This window comes from Bombyx mandarina, chromosome 02 (assembly GCF_030267445.1).
Source record: "Bombyx mandarina strain Sakado chromosome 02, ASM3026744v2".
NCBI lineage: Eukaryota > Metazoa > Arthropoda > Insecta > Lepidoptera > Bombycidae > Bombyx > Bombyx mandarina.
In genome coordinates, this window is record NC_143209.1 from 4,601,517 (window position 1) to 4,620,407 (window position 18,891).

Consider the following 18,891-nt stretch of genomic DNA (forward strand, 5'->3'; position numbering starts at 1 on the left):
CACCAGACGGCCGTTAAATTAAGTTTTAATTGAACTTAAATTAAGTTTACTCCATTCGAATATCGGAAGAAGTTTTTTAGAACTTATATTTCACCCCTCGATATAGTGTATTTTATTTTATACAGTAGATTGGGGGTAATAGAGACTACAGTTAGAATAGGGATAAATCTGGGATGTCACAATACTTTTGTTGAGTTGTTAGATTTAAAAAAAAAAAGAAAGTATTTGAGAAAAAACAAAAAAAAGCCCGCTGAGTTTGTTTCGCCGGTTCTTCTCAGGACTGTGGCTTTTTTTGGAACCGGTGGTAGAGTTAACATTACTAATTATATTTTGACATTCAACAGGTGTGTCATACATCTAAGTTGAAATAAATGATTTTGAATTTGAATTTAACTTAGTTAAACTGAAAATGACTTTTATTTAGTGTTTAAGAATATTAAACAGCTTAATTTAGTCATCAAAGTTTTGTAATATATTAAAGATTAATTAATTAAAAAGTTAAATACCTAAAGTTAGGTAAAAACTATTGTACTCATACGTAACCTTTTTCACCCCAAAATCAAGGTGATTCGGTTCAAGCTAGTTTTTTTCAGTTTTTGTGTATATCTTGTAATGAACTAGGTATATACCGCATCGTATATAAAAATTTAAGCCTCCGGAACCATTATGATCTCCGTTTTATTGTCAATATCGAACTTAAAAAGTGTCTCGATTCCCGCCATTTTCCGGTATCTCTGTCATGTAATTTTTTTTAATCCTTCTTTTTGGCAATTATTTTTCGACTTCTTCTAAATAGATTGAATTTTTTCTATTTAGATGTGGTAGTGGGCTTTTTAGTTGCCACATAAGTATATATTTTGCATTTGTAACTGGCGGGTAGTAATTAAAACACGGACCTCATTAGTAAGACATTTATTACACATGTACCGGCCGCTCTTGCCGCAGCTACCTTACATATTATCATACGTTAAAATCTCAATAAAATACAACAATTGACGAAATCGTATTTGATTACATTTCTATTATTATTTGGTATTATCATTAATAAATGAGATTATTTATTATTTAAATTACTATATATAAAATAATGATATAAAAACTGTTAAATCGTAACAAAAAATTAACTGTTCATAATTTGTTTTCAGACAACACGAGTAAATGCTTTGGGAACGATTATTTTTTATATTTAAGCAATTTGATTACAATATTTGTTATTAGATGAGCAGATATTGTTTGCAGTGTTCGTCGCGTCGTGGACAGCAGTAACCATTGAAGCACTGTGAGAATCAGAGAACACCGCCATCTACCGTAAAATGCTAAAAACAAATTATTTACAGAATTTTTAATTCATAAGAATTCATAGAACATCTCTGAAGCAATATAAAGTATATTCGTCTCGCTCACACGAGCGTTGTCGTGCTGTGCGTGCGAACGAGACGAATATTTTGCAACTTATTCCAAATAAATTAGTCCGGGTCAATATAGGTTCTGATTGAACAGTAATTAATAGAGAATTCATTATTTAAAGTAAATTGCCAGTCGAGTCGGAAACAAAGTCTTCCTTTTCCTCAACCCCGCGCTAACAGCTGCCATTTAGCGCATCGGCAAAACGCGCATAAAAGGCGGTACAAAATAACTTCTTTATATATATTTATACGGAGATAGAGCTACCACAGTCGCAATAAATTTTCATAAACAGTAGGCCGCGCGTCCGGCGCCACATGAGCTGCACGTAAGGCACATTTCATCATAAGACTCTCGAATCAATGCTGAGATACAAGAATGATTTGAACTAATATCAGTGGGGGTCGCGTCGGCACGCAGCGTCATATCGCTGGGGGTAACATTAAAAATATTTTTTTTTTAAATACTAAACTTAAGAAATGAAATTTTAAAACTTTTATTTTTGAATAAAATCGGTGGGAATTGTTTTCTTGTAACATTTAAGCCGGACGCGGGTGCGACTGTGCCAATGCGGCCACGGACGCGCGACACTAAGCGATCTCTCAGTCGTCGTCTGGACAACAACACAACACCCATAAATACAAATATAAAGAAACATATATATAGTTTTTAATCCTTTATTTTAGTAGTAACTTTAAAACATCAATATATTAGTTGCACTCAAAGTTAGTCTGTGTATATACTGCTTAATTAATTGCACCGACAGATACACCGCATGTAAATATTTGACTTGTTATTCAACACATAACTCAGTGGGGTGTTAACATGTGAGGGACCCTAGAGCAGTGTGGGCCTCCGCCCCTCCAGTCCGGTAAGCTCTACACCGACCTAGTCCTGCCGTGTCCTGGTGAGGTCAACCAAAAACCTCACTAAAACAACAACTCGCAGAACCACAGACAACAACAACAGCTTTTTATAAAAATATATATTAGTCAATAAATTTGAATAGTCAACATGGCACACACAATATTTCATTAGAACGTTAACAATAAGCTCTGCGGATGTCGGCGCCCGCGGACCACACTCCAGACGCAACACTTCTCTAAGTATCACTAAGCAAATAAGATAATATAATTAAAATTAATAAAACTGCCATCTGTTGTCAAAATATTAAAACATTTTGTTAATTAACAATATCAATTTTAAAATAACAAAAAAAAAAATTGTGCATTTAAAAAACACAAAAATAGCTCGCCATTATCAATGAGTGAGGAGCGCGGCGGGGGCGCAGTCCGGGGCGCCCGGGGCCACTTTGTGAATAGCTTAATGTACGAAACAGATTTAAAACTATGGCTCAATTTATTTTTGTATGGCGATCTGTAACAACGCGTTTTGAATTTCATAAGTTCCCATTTATAGAGCCCTATTGAGCCGCACTGTTACCAACCGTCGTCCGGGAGACACTGGGCCGTGCTGCCCAGGGACATCAGCGCTGACGCACGCTTGAGACGGCGCAATTATTTATTTACCGAAAATCAACTTTAGATTAAACCTTAAATCTGTTCGTATTTTCATAAGTTATTAAATTATTCAATAAAAACTATGAGTGAAGTAAGCTCGACACAGTATTTTTGTATTAAGGCCTCAGCTTTGAAGCCGCTTTTAGGAATGACACTTTTATATAAGAACTTTTATCTATTAATTAAAAGTGTACAAAATATGAACAATTCGTGCGTTATTTCTTATAAGTTGGTTGAATCATTATGACACATTACTCATAGTTTTTAAGAAATAAAGATAAGCTTTTTTTTTAATAAAAATGACATCAAAAACATTCAATAAATTACAGTTAAGGCATTAGTTTAGACACCTAGTTCACGATTAACGTTTAGCACCTTACGATTTTCTACCAATTTAGTAGAAAAAAAAACCTAATGTTTCTACTAAGTTCAGTAGAACACAATGAAAACCTTAAAAATAAGATCTACACTCGATTCTTAACGACTAAGCACGGATCATTGACAACAAGCACAGTCCTTGACAGGTGTCACGGGTGACAGCTGTCAACGCACGAAGCACGCCACGACAATTTGCGTCATTTACCTTCTAGAAGTTGCCGAATTTCTTGGTGACGGTGGAGCTGGTCTCCGACTTGTGAGAGCTGGTCATTACGGACTTCCTTTCGATAGTCTCCGAGGTGATCGTTTGCTTTGAGATCCTCTTGTCCAGGCTGTCGATCTCCTTCGACAGATCCGGCTTCTTGATCTTCGTCACGTTGCTGGTGGTCTGGTAGTCTGACGACTGGAACTCCGACGGCCTCATGAAGGAGCGGCTCGTGTCCGAACTGAGCTTGGACTCTAGCGTGTTGAACCTCGAGTCCAGGGTGCTGTACCGGGAGTCGCTGTCGAAGGTCTTCGAGATTTCGTCGATCCCGTCCAGTTTGATCGGCTCGTACTTGGTGCTGGTGGAGGTCAGGTTGACGGGCGACGAGCTGTATATCTTCGTTGTAGTGATCTTCTGGGTGCCGTTGGGTATTTCTTTGACCTCCGTGGTGGTTTCCTCCATGTAATTGGGACCTCCGTAGCTGTCGCCCTCCTTGGCGTAGGGCGAGGCCATGCGCTCGTAGTCCGGCGTGGCGGCCTTCACCAGGTCACTGGAGGTGGTCACGTAGCTTGTGCGATCAAACTTCGGAGTGGATGTGAATGGAGATTTCACTTCCTGCTTGAATTCGGTTTTGGAAAACTCCGTCTTCGGGAACGACTGGTAGGATTCACTTTTGATTGTGTATTCTGAATGCTTGGTGCCACCGGGGATGGACTCCGTGGACCTCTGGTGCTCCGAGAACGTCTGTCCCAAACCGTCGGAGGGTTTCTTCAGGGTGGAGTATATCGGCTCGGGGTGCTCGTCGAATTTAAGCTCTCTGGCGTTGAACTTAGGGCTCAGGGGCGTCCTGGGCGCTTCGTAGTCCAACTTCTCCTGCTTGTATCTGTACTGGCTGGTCTCCTGTCGCTCGGTGGTGGAGTGCTCGGCTACCGGTCGCGGCGTGTCGTACATTCGAGTTTCGTAGCTGCAAATTCCATCATTCATTTAATTATTCAAGGTTAATTTTCGTGAATGTTATTAAAATGGAGCGAACAAGTGAAGCGGGAACACCGACACCAAGCCACATGCGGTTTAGTTACACCATGTTAGTCTGCACACACACAGGATTAGAGGAACTACCGTCACCCGTGGCGCTGAGGGTGAATGATGAGGGCAGTGGTCGGTGGTCCGGCCTGATGATGCAAGGACTCCAGGAGCTGTCGGCTTCGCGGCGTCAGGGTGTGGGACGATGTGCAAATGAACGGAAAACGTGCGGATCGGAAGCTGGAGATGTAGATTTGATCCCTGTATTTTTTCTCCCATAAAGACTAGTAAATCTGTCATTGCGTCAGAATCAATATGACTTCATTTGCAATATGCAAGTCCTTTTGTTATGTATCCCCCTCTGAACCAAGTAAATTTTCTAAAGCAGTACGCGGCTTGCGAGACTAAGATGTCAGGGTAACTACCAATAAATACACTTAATTATCCCGTCAACGTTATTAATTTCCGGTAATTAAATTCTCTCATGATACTGCACGATGCCTAATGCTTGGCGTGTTCACTGTACGCGCCGTGAAGTGTTCTCATGAGTGCTCACAGTTGAAGACCTATCTAGAAGCCGCTTGCCAATATGAGATAGACCTATATTTCAATCATATAATTGGCAGTCACATAGCACCGTGACATTGTTCCTACAGGCCGGTTTCCGTCGGGGTGGTTTAACCTGGTGCGACTTGCCTAGTACAATTTTAATTCAATTAGCAGGGTGGTTTCCCACTGAGTTTCTCGCCGGATCTTCTCAGTGGGTCGCGTTTCCGATCCGGTGGTAGATTCTGCGAAGCACGGCTCTTGCTAGGGCTAGTGTTACCAACACTCCGGTTTGAGTGAAGCTGAAATAGCCTCTCAAGGCTATCAGAATAGGTAGGAAAAAAAAAGCTGAGTGGAATAGCCTTGCGTTTGATCTCCAACAGATCCCTAAGAAAGTACCTCACGTCGGAGCACAGGGTCTGCTCTCCAGCCTCCCCCTACCCGCTGTAAGGGAAACACAAAACAACCAACCCAAATTAAGTAGCGTTGTCCTCGTACTTTAGCGTTATCCTCCTGGGGGGCGGCGGCGGGGGCGTCTCCCGCTTGTAACGGACCGTGTGTGGCCCGGGGTCAGCACCGACAAGCAACGCGCTACGCACTTCCGGCAGACGAAGGCTTTTCACGACCACCGTCTCGTCGGAGGCGCTCGCGCTAATATCGGTTAGGATCGCATGCAATTGAGAAATATTACGCTTTTTTAGTTTAGCTATTCGAAGCTGCATTGTTAAGTTTAATATTAAATATCATTTCTTGTGTTTATCGATTGAATTAATGTAAAAAAATATACGTCAATAGTGCATAGATTGTAATCTGTTAGAGATGTCACTGTCTGATAACTTTATTATTCTATTATCCGATGAACACAACAGACAATACTGCGTATACAACACCAGCAATCAATCAATAGTACAGTTATATCTAATTGTACATTAACTAACAGAAATAAACGAGGAGCCAACTAATTCATTTTCAATCGAATCCCGAAAATTCCTGTTTAGACAATGACAATTAACATCATTTTAAAAACATAAAATGCTTTATTTAGATTTGTGAATGATTTATTTCGGTAAATTCGATTGAAACATATCAGTTAATCGGCGTAAAGCAGAATAGAATTTAACTAAATGCAGCGAAAGTTTATAATTGTATAACAACACGCAAGTGGTACGCGTATATTTACAGAACGATGCGTCATGTGTTTGAGCGATAAACGTTATTCTGTACTCGGATGTCTGACCGCGTGCCGGACACCGCCGCACACTTCACGACAACTTTAAACTGGTGGTAAGACCTCTTGTGAGTCCGCGCGGGTAGGTACCACTACCCTGCCTATTTCTGCCGTGAAGCAGTAATGCGTTTCGGTTTGAAGGGCGGGGCAGCCGTTGTAACTATACTTGGGACCTTAGAACTTATATCTCAAGGTGGGTGGCGCGTTTACGTTGTAGATGTCTATGGGCTCCAGTAACCACTTAACACTAGGTCGACTGTGAGATCCTCCACCCATCTAAGTAATAAAAAAAATATTCACTGACTCCTCTAAAAGGAACATCCATGTTATGTATTCCGTCTTTCTAAGTTCTGTTACTGACGGATTGAAGAAAAACAAAATCGGGCAAGTATCATCTATATATTATACTCCTTTTTACGAAAATTGCGCGGACGGAGGAGTATGAAATTTCCCACACTTATAGAGCATATCGAGAGAGAGGGAGAGTGCAGAATGCTAATATTTTTTAAATCAATAAAAAAACATGACACACATTACCATGTATTTGTGATACACTCATATACTTAGTACAGCATTAAAGCTTATCAGTAGCTATTAAATAACAACGGCCAAGAGAGTGTCAGTGAAGTGTTTTGTCTATGTCGATGTTTACTGACAGGGTGTCTAAAGTCGGACGGCAGTGCCCAGCCCGGCGGGTTCACCGCGTGCCCTACGTCCATTGCTGCGGACCGAGGGCTACGCATTAAAAACATTACATACTCCACAATGATGTGATTCAACTGAAATTGTTTTAAAAAATCTCAATTCACTAAAAAATATACGGCACAAAAACACGTTTATCACAATTAAAATCACGATGCGGCATAACCAGACATCGCTTTGATTTTAAATCAAGGCCAAGCTTAATTCGTTTAATATTTAGCAAGCTTCCTGGAAAGCTCGAGTGAACACTTACTTATTCATCGTTCTGTCATTAGTCGAAGTTCTGCAAACGAGAGAAACTTAGTTCCAGAGATGTTAAGGTAACGTTGTTTGAATGTTCAAGGACAGAACTAGCGCGCAATGGAAACTAAATTATTGGGGACTGTTGAAGATGCATATGACAGTCGCAGGGGGGGTGGGGAGAGGGTTAAGTTAAGTCTGTTTCTTTTTTTTGCTAATTTCTAATATCCAGCGTCCCGGGCGCCATTAAGCAGGCCGAATGCTGACAACATTGGAGGAAGCTGGTGCAAAAACTGGACCAAGGTGGTCACGACCCTCAGTAATGAGGAAACGACAAAGAAGAAGAAGAAGAATATCAGATATTTTTTCAGAAGGGTTTGAAATTTGCGTGGCCAAGTAGATGAAGCATCAATGATATTAGTTCGGGACTGCGAGCCCCGGGACCACACTCGGGGCCACACTCGCGACTAATAGTTCTAGCTCGGTTGTTATCTTCGCTTACCATTTATTGTTGGAACAATCAAACAACGTTAGATTAATAAAATAGATATTCTAAATATAACAAGCACAACGTGCCTCGCCGGACTGCGGTTTGTGGACACATAAGTGGACATTCAACGTTATCAATGTCTATTTGAGTCCAGAGTCCATTTGAGTGAAAGTCCCAGTACATCTGAGACAGATCTCCCATGTCCTCTAGGGTCTTCGCATTGACTTGTATCAGAGACAGTCTTGGCTCGTTAAGGGCAAATACCAAAAATGCATCCAAATATAATCAATCCCAAAGTCAGTCCCGTAACGCGGGTATACGACAAACATATGTGAGAGCACCGTGTTAGTTGAAACCGTTATTACGAGGCGCTATTAATAATTCTACTATGAGCATGCGTAAGACTTTTTAAGTAAGAAAAAAAACTAAATAAAATAATATACTATAGAAATAATCTAAAAATTACAAGTCAATTAACATATACGGCTGCCATTAGTGATGCGAATTAATTAAATATTCAAAAATAATAATTTACAAACCTTTACTATTTTCTGGTTTTTAGTTTTTAACGATAACTATGATTCTATATATTCGTTTACATGTAGGCACAATTATCATAAGTTATTGTATCGAAAGGCACTTATTTAAAATATAAACTAATTTATATTGTTAATTAAAACTATTCATCTGTTTAGGATCCCAGAGTGGATGCGTGAAAAGAAAATAGAAATTAGATTAAAATCATATTTAGGTTATTCGAAGTATAGTATGAAGGTAATTTAGATATGATTTTTTTATTGAATTTGATTGTAGATTGTGGCAGTCCCACACCGCCCCCCCCGTGTCCCCCCAATGGGAGGGCTGGGCAGCTCAGACCCTAGCGGCTGGGGTCATTTGAGACGTGTCACGTGTACAGAAAATTAAATTAATCAAGAAAAAAAATTTTTTTTTTGTATATCCAATTGCCGCGTGTAATCAAAATCATATCTAAATAAATACGTTACAGTTGTCAAACGCTAACACAACACACATACATTCGCCTGTGGGATTTGTAATCAACGTTTAGGTGAAGTTCCGACCGTGTGTTTGATGTTGGTGTTGATGGTCTTGAGGTTGTCATCGTTCAAAGATAAATAGACCCAATGCATATTGTCATAAAGTTGAATTTGTGTCGAAGACTGTTTCAACAAGCAAGGGTCAATTCGTTGGGGATACTGTCCGTCACGGACCAGAGCGCCGTGAGGTTCCCCAGAGGTGGATCAAATAACCTGATATTTTTTCCAGAAATTTTAGTTTTTTTTTGTCGACCGTACCTCGCAATATGTTAAAATACAATAATCGTATTTCCGTTATAAAAGCTTAGATATGTGCAATAATAACATAAAATAAATGTTTCCGTTGTATTAGCGTTTGAATTGACAGTGTCAATGCACAGACAGTAGGGTTGTTGGCTGCGCTCACCGTGTCGTGAAGGCTTCGTAGTTCTGCTTGGGCGCGTCCGGCGCCGGACGGAAGCTGGAGAACGTCGGGCTGGTGGGCTGCGGGGGGGCGGGGCTGCTGCTGGGGAGGGGGGGGGGATGTACAGTACAAGCGGACCTTTTCTCTGTTTGTTATTGTATGGATTCTTGCGCTTTGTTATAATATTACCTAGTATATTAATTAATTTACCTAAGACCGACAAGTGTCTCTATCAGCACTTTCTGGCCTAACATATACTGGAGCCCCTTTGGCTCGCGGCCAGTCACTCTGCGTCGTTACTATGAGCCACACTCTTTCTAAGTGAAATCTGTTGTATCTTCAAAGTAAATAAAATCTTTTTTAAAAGAGTTTTTCCAAGTCCCGTATAACAGCTTGAAGACTTTTGTCATAGTAACACGAATATGTAAAACTACCGTACAACGTGGGTTCCGACAAGTTCTAGCAAATGGGTGTTTACTACAGGGCAGTCACACTTGATAGGAGCCCCCCTTCAATGAGACGTGAGGTATTCTAAGGCGCGGGGTGTGCTCAGTGTGGCGGGTAGCCATCATACAACGCAAGATAATTGACAGATGCCTGAATCTCGCTTACGACATTTTCAAGACAAGCTTGCATATATCCAAGTTCCGAACAACAACATTGTCTCTACCCGATGATATGTAGGCGAAGTAAAATGTCCCTTAGAAATAAGGTGACACTCTACAAAACTTGCATACGCCCCGTCATGACCTATGCAAGTGTAGTGTTCGCTCACGCGGCCCGCATACACTTGAAATCATTTCAAGTCATTCAATCCCGTTTTTGCAGGATAGCCGTCGGAGCCCCGTGGTTCGTCAGGAACGTCGACCTCCATGACGACCTGGACTTAGAGTCCACCAGTAAGTATATGCAGTCGGCGTCGATGCGCCACTTCGATAAAGCGGCACGACACGAGAACCCTCTCATCGTGGCCGCCGGTAACTACATTCCCGATCCTGCGGACAGAATGGAAAGCAGTCGACGTCGCCCAAAACACGTCATCTCGGATCCGCCCGATCCACTAACGGTGCTTCTAGGTACTTCAAGCACCGGTCACCGTTCTCGTCGAACCCGTCGCTTGCGACGAAGGGCTCGACGAGTAAATTAACTCTCAGACACAGCCCACTGAGTTTCTCGCCGGATCTTCTCAGTGGGTCGCGCTTCCGATCCGGTGGTAGATTCTGCGAAGCACGGCTCTTGCTAGGGTTCGTGTTAGCAACGTCATCAGGTTTGAGCCCCGTGAGCTCACCTACAAACGTTAGGGTTACGCTGAAATAGCCACTCAAGGCTCTCAGCTTAGGTAGGAAAAAAAAAAAAAAAAAAAAAAACAACATTCGGACCGTCGGTCTAACGAGCAAATAGCACCCGCTCGGTGGAAGATCTTCCCTTTGTCGTATAAGCCTCCCAAACTCAGCAGACGAAGGAGGGAGAGGGAGGTTGGGGGGCAGCTAGAGACAGCGGCTCACCTGTTCTGCTGTCCGTAGGAGGTGGAGTTGAGTCCGGAGCTGTGCGTGGTCTGCAGCAGCGAGCTCTGGTGCAGCGTGGTCTGCTGCGAGCTGTTGGGGCTGTACGTGGTGTTCGCGAAGCTGCTGTTCGGGGTCCGCACCCTGAGGAACACACCGCGGTACAGCAGCCGTGATCACAAAATTTTAGCATTTTAGCGAGCATTGAACACACATTTTTTTTTTTTTTTTTTTTATTGCTTAGATGGGTGGACGAGCTCACAGCCCACCTGATGTTAAGTGGTTACTGGAGCCCATAGACATCTACAACGTAGACGCGCCACCCACCTTGAAAAATTTTACATGGACACCGATAGAGGAGCATGTAACAAGTGTAATGCTGGTGGTAGGACGTCTTGTGAGTCTGCGCGGATGGGTACCACCGCTCTGCCTATTTCTGCCGTGAAGCAGTAATGCGTTTCGGTTTGAAGAGCGGGGCAACCGTAACTATACTGAGACCTTAGAACTAAAGTCTCAAGGTGGGTGACGCATTGACGTTGTAGAACGTCTATGGGCTCCTGTAATCACTTAACACCAGGTGGGCTGTGAGCTCGTCCACCCAATCCACCAAAAAAATGTTGCTGACCGCTGGGGTCCCGAGGAGTCGCTGCCGTAGCCGGGCTGGGGGTCGGCGTCGGAGTCGTCAGCGTCACTCCTCAGCTTGTACTTGGCCTGCCTGATGGCCGTCAGCCTGCCGCGGGCCTCCTCCAGTTCCTTCTCGATGCGGAGCACTTCCGACCTGGGGGACAAAGGGCAGCAGCTTAGGGGACAGAGCGGCGAGTTAAGCCTATTTCCCACCGCATAGAAGTCGTATTTTTTAATACGCTTTTGTTAGCTTCAGATGTATGTATGTTAGTATGTAACGGAATCTTTGTACATGATTTTGATTCCCTTCAAAACGTCAGATGAATTCAAAATTTGGTATACTAATTAAAAAACGATGATAATTCAATATTTAAAAAAATATATTGAAAAAAAAATCAACTAAAAAATAGAAAATAAATTTGAATCAAAAATAGTGTAAGAAAAAATGATTTTGTTGTAAAAAAAGCGTGGGGTGCTTGGTATCAGTAGTTATAAATATTTTATGAATAGATATGAGTAGAAGAATTATTTTGATAATATCCTGAAAAGCACCCCACGCTTTTTTACAATAAAATCATTTTTTCTTACTTTCTATTTCTTAGTTTGATTTTCTATAAAAGCGTATTTTGTTAGTTTTTTTAAACTATTATTTATTTGAAAGGATCATCATCATCATCATGCTTTCCTATTACCCTCTGCTGGGGTGTAGGGCTCGAATCAAATTTTTCCATTTGTATCGGTCTTGGGCAGTCTGTTCTAGCTCCTCCCACGTCATGCCCAAGACCCCTAGCTCCTGCTCCACCGAGCGACGCCAAGTTGTTCTGGGGCGGCCTCTCTTCCTTTTACCAGACACTTTCCAGGTCAGTGCTCTCTTTGATAGGTGTGTATCGGGCTTTCTCAGAGTGTGACCAATCCAATGCCACTTCCGCGTAAGGATCTCCTTCTCCATTGGTGTCTGCTTAGTGATCCTCCACAGCTCTTTGTTAGTGATCTTCACAGGCCAAAAGATTTTCAAAATCTGACGCAGGCACTTATTCACAAACACTTGAAGTTTTTTGATCAAGTCCTTGCGAACAAACCAAGTTTCGCTCCCGTACAGCAATACAGACTTTACATTTGAGTTGAAGATCCTCACCTTTGTTCGTCTTGTTAAGGTTGAGGAACTCCACACTGGCCTAAGTTGACTAAACGCGGCTCTGGCTTTATTTATACGAGCCGCAATGTCTGCCTCGGTGCCTCCCCTATCGTCCACAATGCTGCCCAGGTAACAGAAGCTTCCCACCTGCTCGATGTGCCTCCCTTTGATCGACATAGGAGCCGAATCGGTGGTATTTATGCGCATTTCTTTTGTTTTCGAGAAATGAATACGCAGCCCTACTTTTTCAGCTTCATCTACTAGATCATCTGCTTTGTTTTGTAGCTGCTGCCGATTGGTTGCTAGGAGGCAAATGTCATCAGCAAAGTCGATGTCCTCAAGGTCTTCATCCGCGGTCCAAGGCAGTCCTTGTCGGCATTTACAGGTGACTCTGCGCATCACATCATCAAGCACCATTATAAACAGCAGGGGAGACAGCAAGCAACCTTGCTTGACGCCTGCGGTGACCACGATATTATCCGTGAGTTTTCCCCTGTGGAGCACTCTACACGACGATCCATAGTACAGCGCTTTTATGACATTTATGAGCTTGTCGGGCACGCCTTTTTTCTTCAAAACAGTCCAAATGCTGGACCAACTGACACTGTCAAAGGCCTTTTCGAAGTCGATAAACAATGTGAAAACTTCACACTTTGAAAGGATATCTATACTAATATTATAAAGAGGAAATATTTGTTTGTTTGTTTGTATTGAATAGGCTCCGAAACTACTGAACCGATTTGATAAATTCTTTCGCTGTTTGGAAGCTACACTATTCCCGAGTGACATAGGTTACAAGATTTTTTTTAATTTAGGAATCCTTACTAAATCTCCACTAATGTAACGCAAGGTGTAAAAAATTATCTAAAATATTCTTTACATCGCGTGTCCTGCGAAAACTATTGATGATAGAATAAAATAATGTACTACGACTTTGTAGAACACATTATTATTTACAAAAAAGTGTCGCGACAGCATATGTCTAACTATTATAGTTATGGCGCAATAAGTGTTCTGTATTTAAAAAAATAAAACAACGTCGTCGAAATTTTTGTTAAAGACCCGAGCGGAACCGGAGCGGGCCGCTAGTTTGTAATAAATAGAAATGGCTATATAGTTAATGCGTTCCGGTAACCGCTTTTACTAAGAAGTGTACGTCTACTAGGGACAGTCGGGGCGGACCTGGCGTCGATCTCCTGCGCGATGCCGCCCACCATGCGGCGGTTGAGCACGAGGCTGCGCTCGTCGTCGCAGTGGATGGCGTCCCGGGCGGCGCGCACCAGGTTGTCCGTGGAGCGGATCACCTCCGCGCCCGCCGCCTGCAGCCGCCGCGTGCTCTCCGCCCCGGGGTCCGCCTTCACCTGGAACCGAACCCCTCGCCGGGTTACTCACTCATGCTGTGATGGATCAATCCTAAAGATCTAATAACACATTCAAATTCATTTTCGCTCAATGTTAATTATATATATAGAACTAGCTGACGCGGCAGACTTCGTAGTGCCTCAATCGTTAAATAAAAGACCTCAACTTTTATATAAAATAAACTTAAAACAAACAATCGGTCCAACGGGGGACACATCATCATCATCATCATCATTCTCCCGCCCTTCTCCCAGACCTGGGGTCGACGCAACATGTTTTCTCCTTCTATCATATACAATTTCTTCGCTCACTCCTCCCCTCTTACCCATATCGTCTTTCACACAATCCATCCATTTCTTCTTAGGTCTACCTCTTCCTCTATATCCTTCCACGTTCATAGATAACATTTTCTTACCAACCTCGTTTTCATTTCGTCTCATCACATGTCCATACCATCCCAAACGCGCACTTCTCAAAGGAAAAACAAAATTGTTATTTTTATTTAATTCCGGACATTTTCATATTTATCTACCTTTTAAACCTTCTCTGGACTTCCACAAATAATTCAAGACCAAAATTAGCCAAATCGGTCCAGCCGTTCTCGAGTTTTAGCGAGACTAACGAACAGCAATTCATTTTTATATATATTCTGTAATCATTAATAAGGCGGTTCCATATTGGAGCCTGTAGTAGTGAGTGGTGGCGGTGAGCACCTTGCAGGCGACGAGGAGGTGCGCGGTGGAGGAGGCGACCTGCCTGGCGCTGGAGATGAGGCGCTCCTCGGTGGCGGCGCCCTGCACCAGCGCGTTGGCCGCCTCCACCAGCGAGTGCGTGGCCGCCGCCACCAGCCGCGCCGCGCTCACCAGCCCGCCCGACCACGACCCGTCGTCCGACGACATGGCGGGCCGGCGGGCCACGGCACCCTGGGAACCGAACGACACGTGTATACTGCACTGCATTACATTGCTTTGTGACGAAATACCGTCAGATTTAAAATATTTATAACTGCAAAACTAATCGCACGCAAATAGAGATAGAGTCCTCTACGAAAAGGTCATGTCTGTATGTATGTGTTGGAATATATTTTAAGCTCAGATAACTTGTAACAATTATATTTTATAGAAATGCAGGTCAAGGGAAATGAGCTAAGACTTCAAGCCAAGTGACGACCGCGTATGTCCGCGTCGAAAAGAGAACTCATTACACAGTTATGACATGATATACAAGGCGGTCTGACAAATGACGTGGCCGCATCACGGACCTGGTCGATGAGCTCCCGCTGCGCCGCGGAGGCAGCCCTGACGAGGGCCGACGTCGCAGCTATGATGGACTTGGCAGCTTCCAAGATCATTTCGTCGAAGTTCAGAGTTTCATCGGCTTCCTGGTGGAGGAAACATTTCAAGTCACTTTTAGGGATGCATATTTATCGTTATTGTCTCTGGCATGAAACATCTATATATTAATACGTGAAGCAAAAATTTTGTACCCCTTTTTACGAAAATTGCACAGACGGAGGAGTGTGACATTTCCCTCACTTATAGTTTATATAGAGAAGGAGTGTAAAATGCTAATATTTTTTATAATTATGAATAAAAAATACATAAAATCAATATAAAAAAAACATTACACACGCTACCATCTATTTGACACAACACATATATATAAAAACAGGTTGGGGAAAAAGTTTCTTCGCATTTTTTTTAAGAAAATTCGCAAAAAAAAAAATATGTTTTATTTACATTTAACTAAAGTAGGTAGGTACCATTTTGTTCGATAACTTTTTGCCATCTTGTACATTTTAATTACAATATTCCTATAAAAGAAAAATGTTGATAATAGTCAATATAAGTATGAAGTATTTTGACGAAGTATTTTGCGGATAATAACATGTACAGGTTAGGAATATTATGTTCTTTTTTTTTATAATAAATATACTAATATACTGCTTTTATAAAACAAAATTTATTTCTATAAAAAAAAAGTATGAAATGAGTCGGACACCAGTGCCGGAGGGGGCTCGCTGCTCTCACAGACGACGGGCCGCGGTCGTAGAGTAATATGTTTGATTCCCGGGTGATCCAAAACAAACAACCAAGAATATCAAACATATCTCGACGACGCGCGGCTCTTCTTATAACTTTACTCTTCTGTTTTCATAATTGATGCTCTGTTTGTCTGGTTGTCTTCTTCTGTGCACGAGATGCGGGAGGGTAATGCGGCGACTCCGCTGTGCATTTTGTGTTTTAAATTTTTCATAATTTTTTGAAGCCACTTCTGAAGGCGTCTTACGAATAATAACATTATTTCATTATTAAAATGCCGATAACGTTTTTTTTATTTTAATTATACTGTATTATTTTAGGACACAAAATTTATTTATTACATTGTTTTTTTTTATTGCCCTTGTAAATAGACGTAAATATTATTTAGTATTAAATATTTATATATAGTAAATATAGATATACAGAGATTTCGTTATATTTTTTTTCGATAATAAACTGACATTTCACATCACTATTGTAATATGTCCAAACGGCCACCATAGCGTGCAGAGCTGTACAGTTGAAGGCCGGTGCGTACACAAACTCAGTAGGGCGAGTGACCGACCTGCTTCACTGGTTTCCTGGGCCGGAGCGAGTCCAGCTTCTTGGCGGCCGCGTCTATGGAGGCGGCGGCCCCCAGCAGCTCGTTCTCGGCTATCACCGTGGGGTCGTCGGGGTCCACCCAGTCCGAACCTGCGCACGTTGGGGTTACGTCACTAACGTACGTGTGGGGGGTGATATGTGGATTCACATTGTAATAATAATGATAATAATTGCATTTTTTTTGTATTGCTTAAATGGGTGGACGAGCTCACGGCCCACCTGATGGTGAGTGGTTACCGTCGCCCATGGACTTCAGCAATGCCAGGGGCAGAGCCAAGCCGCGCGTCTCCCTAGTGACCTGGAGGGGGGTTGGGGGGTTTACCTTTGAGCAGTTCTGCGGTGGCGATGATGTCGGCCACGGTGTGCGCCACGCGGCGGGACAGCTCCGGGAACTGCTGGCGCGCGGCGGAGTCCCCGGTGGCGGCCTGCAGCACGGCCTGCAGCAGCGCGCGGTAGGCCTGCGCCGCCGCCAGCCCGGCCCGCACGCCGCGCTCGCGCACCTCCGCGCTCTCCGCCGCCTGCGCCGCCGCCTGTGGACATCACCCCGACCTCTATACTACCCACAAGCTAACATGAATAAATCTATACTAATATTATAAAGAAGAAAGATTTGTTTGTATTGAATAGGCTCCGAAACTACTGAACCGATTTGAAAAATTCTTTCACTCTTTGGAAGCTGCACTACTTCCGAGCGACATGGGCTATATTTTTTTTAAAAAAAATTACGAGATCCATAGTAAAACTTTTGTTAAAGACCCGAGCGAAGCCGGAGCGGGCCGCTAGTAATAAATATTATATATTTACTAACAATCACGCCACGTTAACTGGTCCCGTGATAAGTTCGTAAAGAGCTTGTGTTACAGTTGCCAGATAACGGAAATAAATGTAAGATTTTTATTATAAGGTTAGGTTATATACATCCATAGCCCTGGAAAATACATTTTATATTTATCATACAAATATCTTCGGTTGGCGGGATTCGAAACCGCGACCCCCTTGTGTAGTGACCATGTCACTTACCACTACGTTAGAATAGAACTAAATAGTCAGTCACGGAGCTGGTGTGGTCCCTTTACACGGGGTCACAGGTCTCTTCATCACAGCGCTAGCACAGGCAGCCTACCTTGCAATTGATCAACAAGTCCAGGTCTTCCTTCCAAGATTGGCAGCGGCGGTCCCATTCCCCAAACTAACACAAATGGAACTAAATATTGACACCCCCAGATGACGTTACGGAGTTGGTGCGGTCCCTTTACGCAGGGTCACAGTGCTGGTACAGGCAGCCTACCTTGCAACTGATCAACAGGTCCACGACGGTCTTCCTGCCGAGGTTGGCCGCGGCGGTCAGCTGGTCCTGCTTGTTGGCGTTCCCAGCGGCCACAGCTTTGGCCGTGGCCACGGTCATCTGTCTCGTGCAGCGGATCAGCTCTTCCGGAGTTGCGGTTGACTTCGGCGGAGACGGTGACATTAGGACCTGTAAAAAAGAAAGTATTTCTTTTGTATTTCGTTCTATTTTATCATCGCTTTACAAATTGTTCTAAATTGAATCCTTTAAATAAATTGACACGTCCAGACCACTAGAGAAATTGCTAGTGCCTAGCTCTATCACAGCCGGTAACAGAACCCCAGAGGCGTCTACCTGTTCCCAATGAAAGCTGGAGAGCCAGCGTGCTCACCTCAATCTCCTGAGATATGGCTTCAATGGTGGACTCCAGTGCCCTCGTGCCCCGGGTGTGTTCGTCTTCAACAGCCTTGACGGTCTTCAGCAGTGACGTCACATTAGTCACCATCACCTGCAACGGTAACCGTTCGCTTTAAAATGTCTCCGCTAAAAGTTCTGCAGCTTTAACAAAAGCGACAAAAGATCCGGTCAAATACATTGCTGTAAATACTCATTTAATTATGATGAAATATTAATTGGCATATAACATGCAGGAGTCAGACAAATAATTACATATTGGTTACCGATAACTCATTTACGAAGAATATTCCAGTAAAAGTATATACAGGAGAAATATATAATAATTATATGTAATACAAAAGATTAATTTGAAGAATGTATAATAGAATTTAAATCATAAATTTATAGTGTTAATGTTTTGACTGGATCTTTCTTGCATAATAGTGACCATTCAATGTTGGTTGGTTGATGATGCAAATGTTATTGTCTATGGAAATTATTTGTTGTTTAATTTCATTTTGGGAATATTGAGCGCTAATCTTGTTTAAAAATAAGATCAAGTACCAAGATCCGTAGCAGGGTTGGATCTTGTGATAAAAAGTAATTCATACGATTATTCCCTGAGCCGTAGGAGTAAAAATATATGGAATTTAGTGCCAACTGCGCACAGAGTTCGAACTACATTTTAACACGACACAACATTTACATAATCAATAACCCAAACCGAGTACTTAAAAACATCAAATGT

General features: G+C 42.6%; 1 protein-coding gene across 19 annotated transcripts in view; it reads right to left on the minus strand.

The window, feature by feature from the left end:
• Nucleotides 1-899: 899 nt before the first annotated feature.
• rhea (Talin_middle and talin-RS domain-containing protein rhea) overlaps nucleotides 900-18,891 on the minus strand; it is a 113,911-nt gene continuing 95,919 nt past the window's right edge. For 4 of the 19 annotated variants that reach the window (XM_089733253.1, XM_028184014.2, XM_028184023.2 and 1 more), the window contains 13 exons: nucleotides 18,139-18,255; nucleotides 17,751-17,936; nucleotides 16,785-16,992; nucleotides 16,425-16,552; nucleotides 15,079-15,198; nucleotides 14,531-14,740; nucleotides 13,638-13,816; nucleotides 11,322-11,474; nucleotides 10,700-10,840; nucleotides 9,198-9,296; nucleotides 7,260-7,289; nucleotides 5,575-5,727; nucleotides 2,068-4,471 (listed from right to left, as the gene is read on the minus strand). In XM_089733253.1, the coding sequence (XP_089589379.1) occupies nucleotides 3,511-4,471; nucleotides 5,575-5,727; nucleotides 7,260-7,289; nucleotides 9,198-9,296; nucleotides 10,700-10,840; nucleotides 11,322-11,474; nucleotides 13,638-13,816; nucleotides 14,531-14,740; nucleotides 15,079-15,198; nucleotides 16,425-16,552; nucleotides 16,785-16,992; nucleotides 17,751-17,936; nucleotides 18,139-18,255 (2,685 nt within the window). In that variant the 3' untranslated portion in view covers nucleotides 2,068-3,510. Of the gene's footprint in view, nucleotides 1,317-2,067; nucleotides 4,472-5,547; nucleotides 5,728-7,259; nucleotides 7,290-7,447; nucleotides 8,424-9,197; nucleotides 9,297-10,699; nucleotides 10,841-11,321; nucleotides 11,475-13,637; nucleotides 13,817-14,530; nucleotides 14,741-15,078; nucleotides 15,199-16,424; nucleotides 16,553-16,784; nucleotides 16,993-17,750; nucleotides 17,937-18,138; nucleotides 18,256-18,891 lie in introns of those variants that run through there. The other 15 variants (XM_028184016.2, XM_089733324.1, XM_028184015.2 and 12 more) reach the window with 14 other exon arrangements.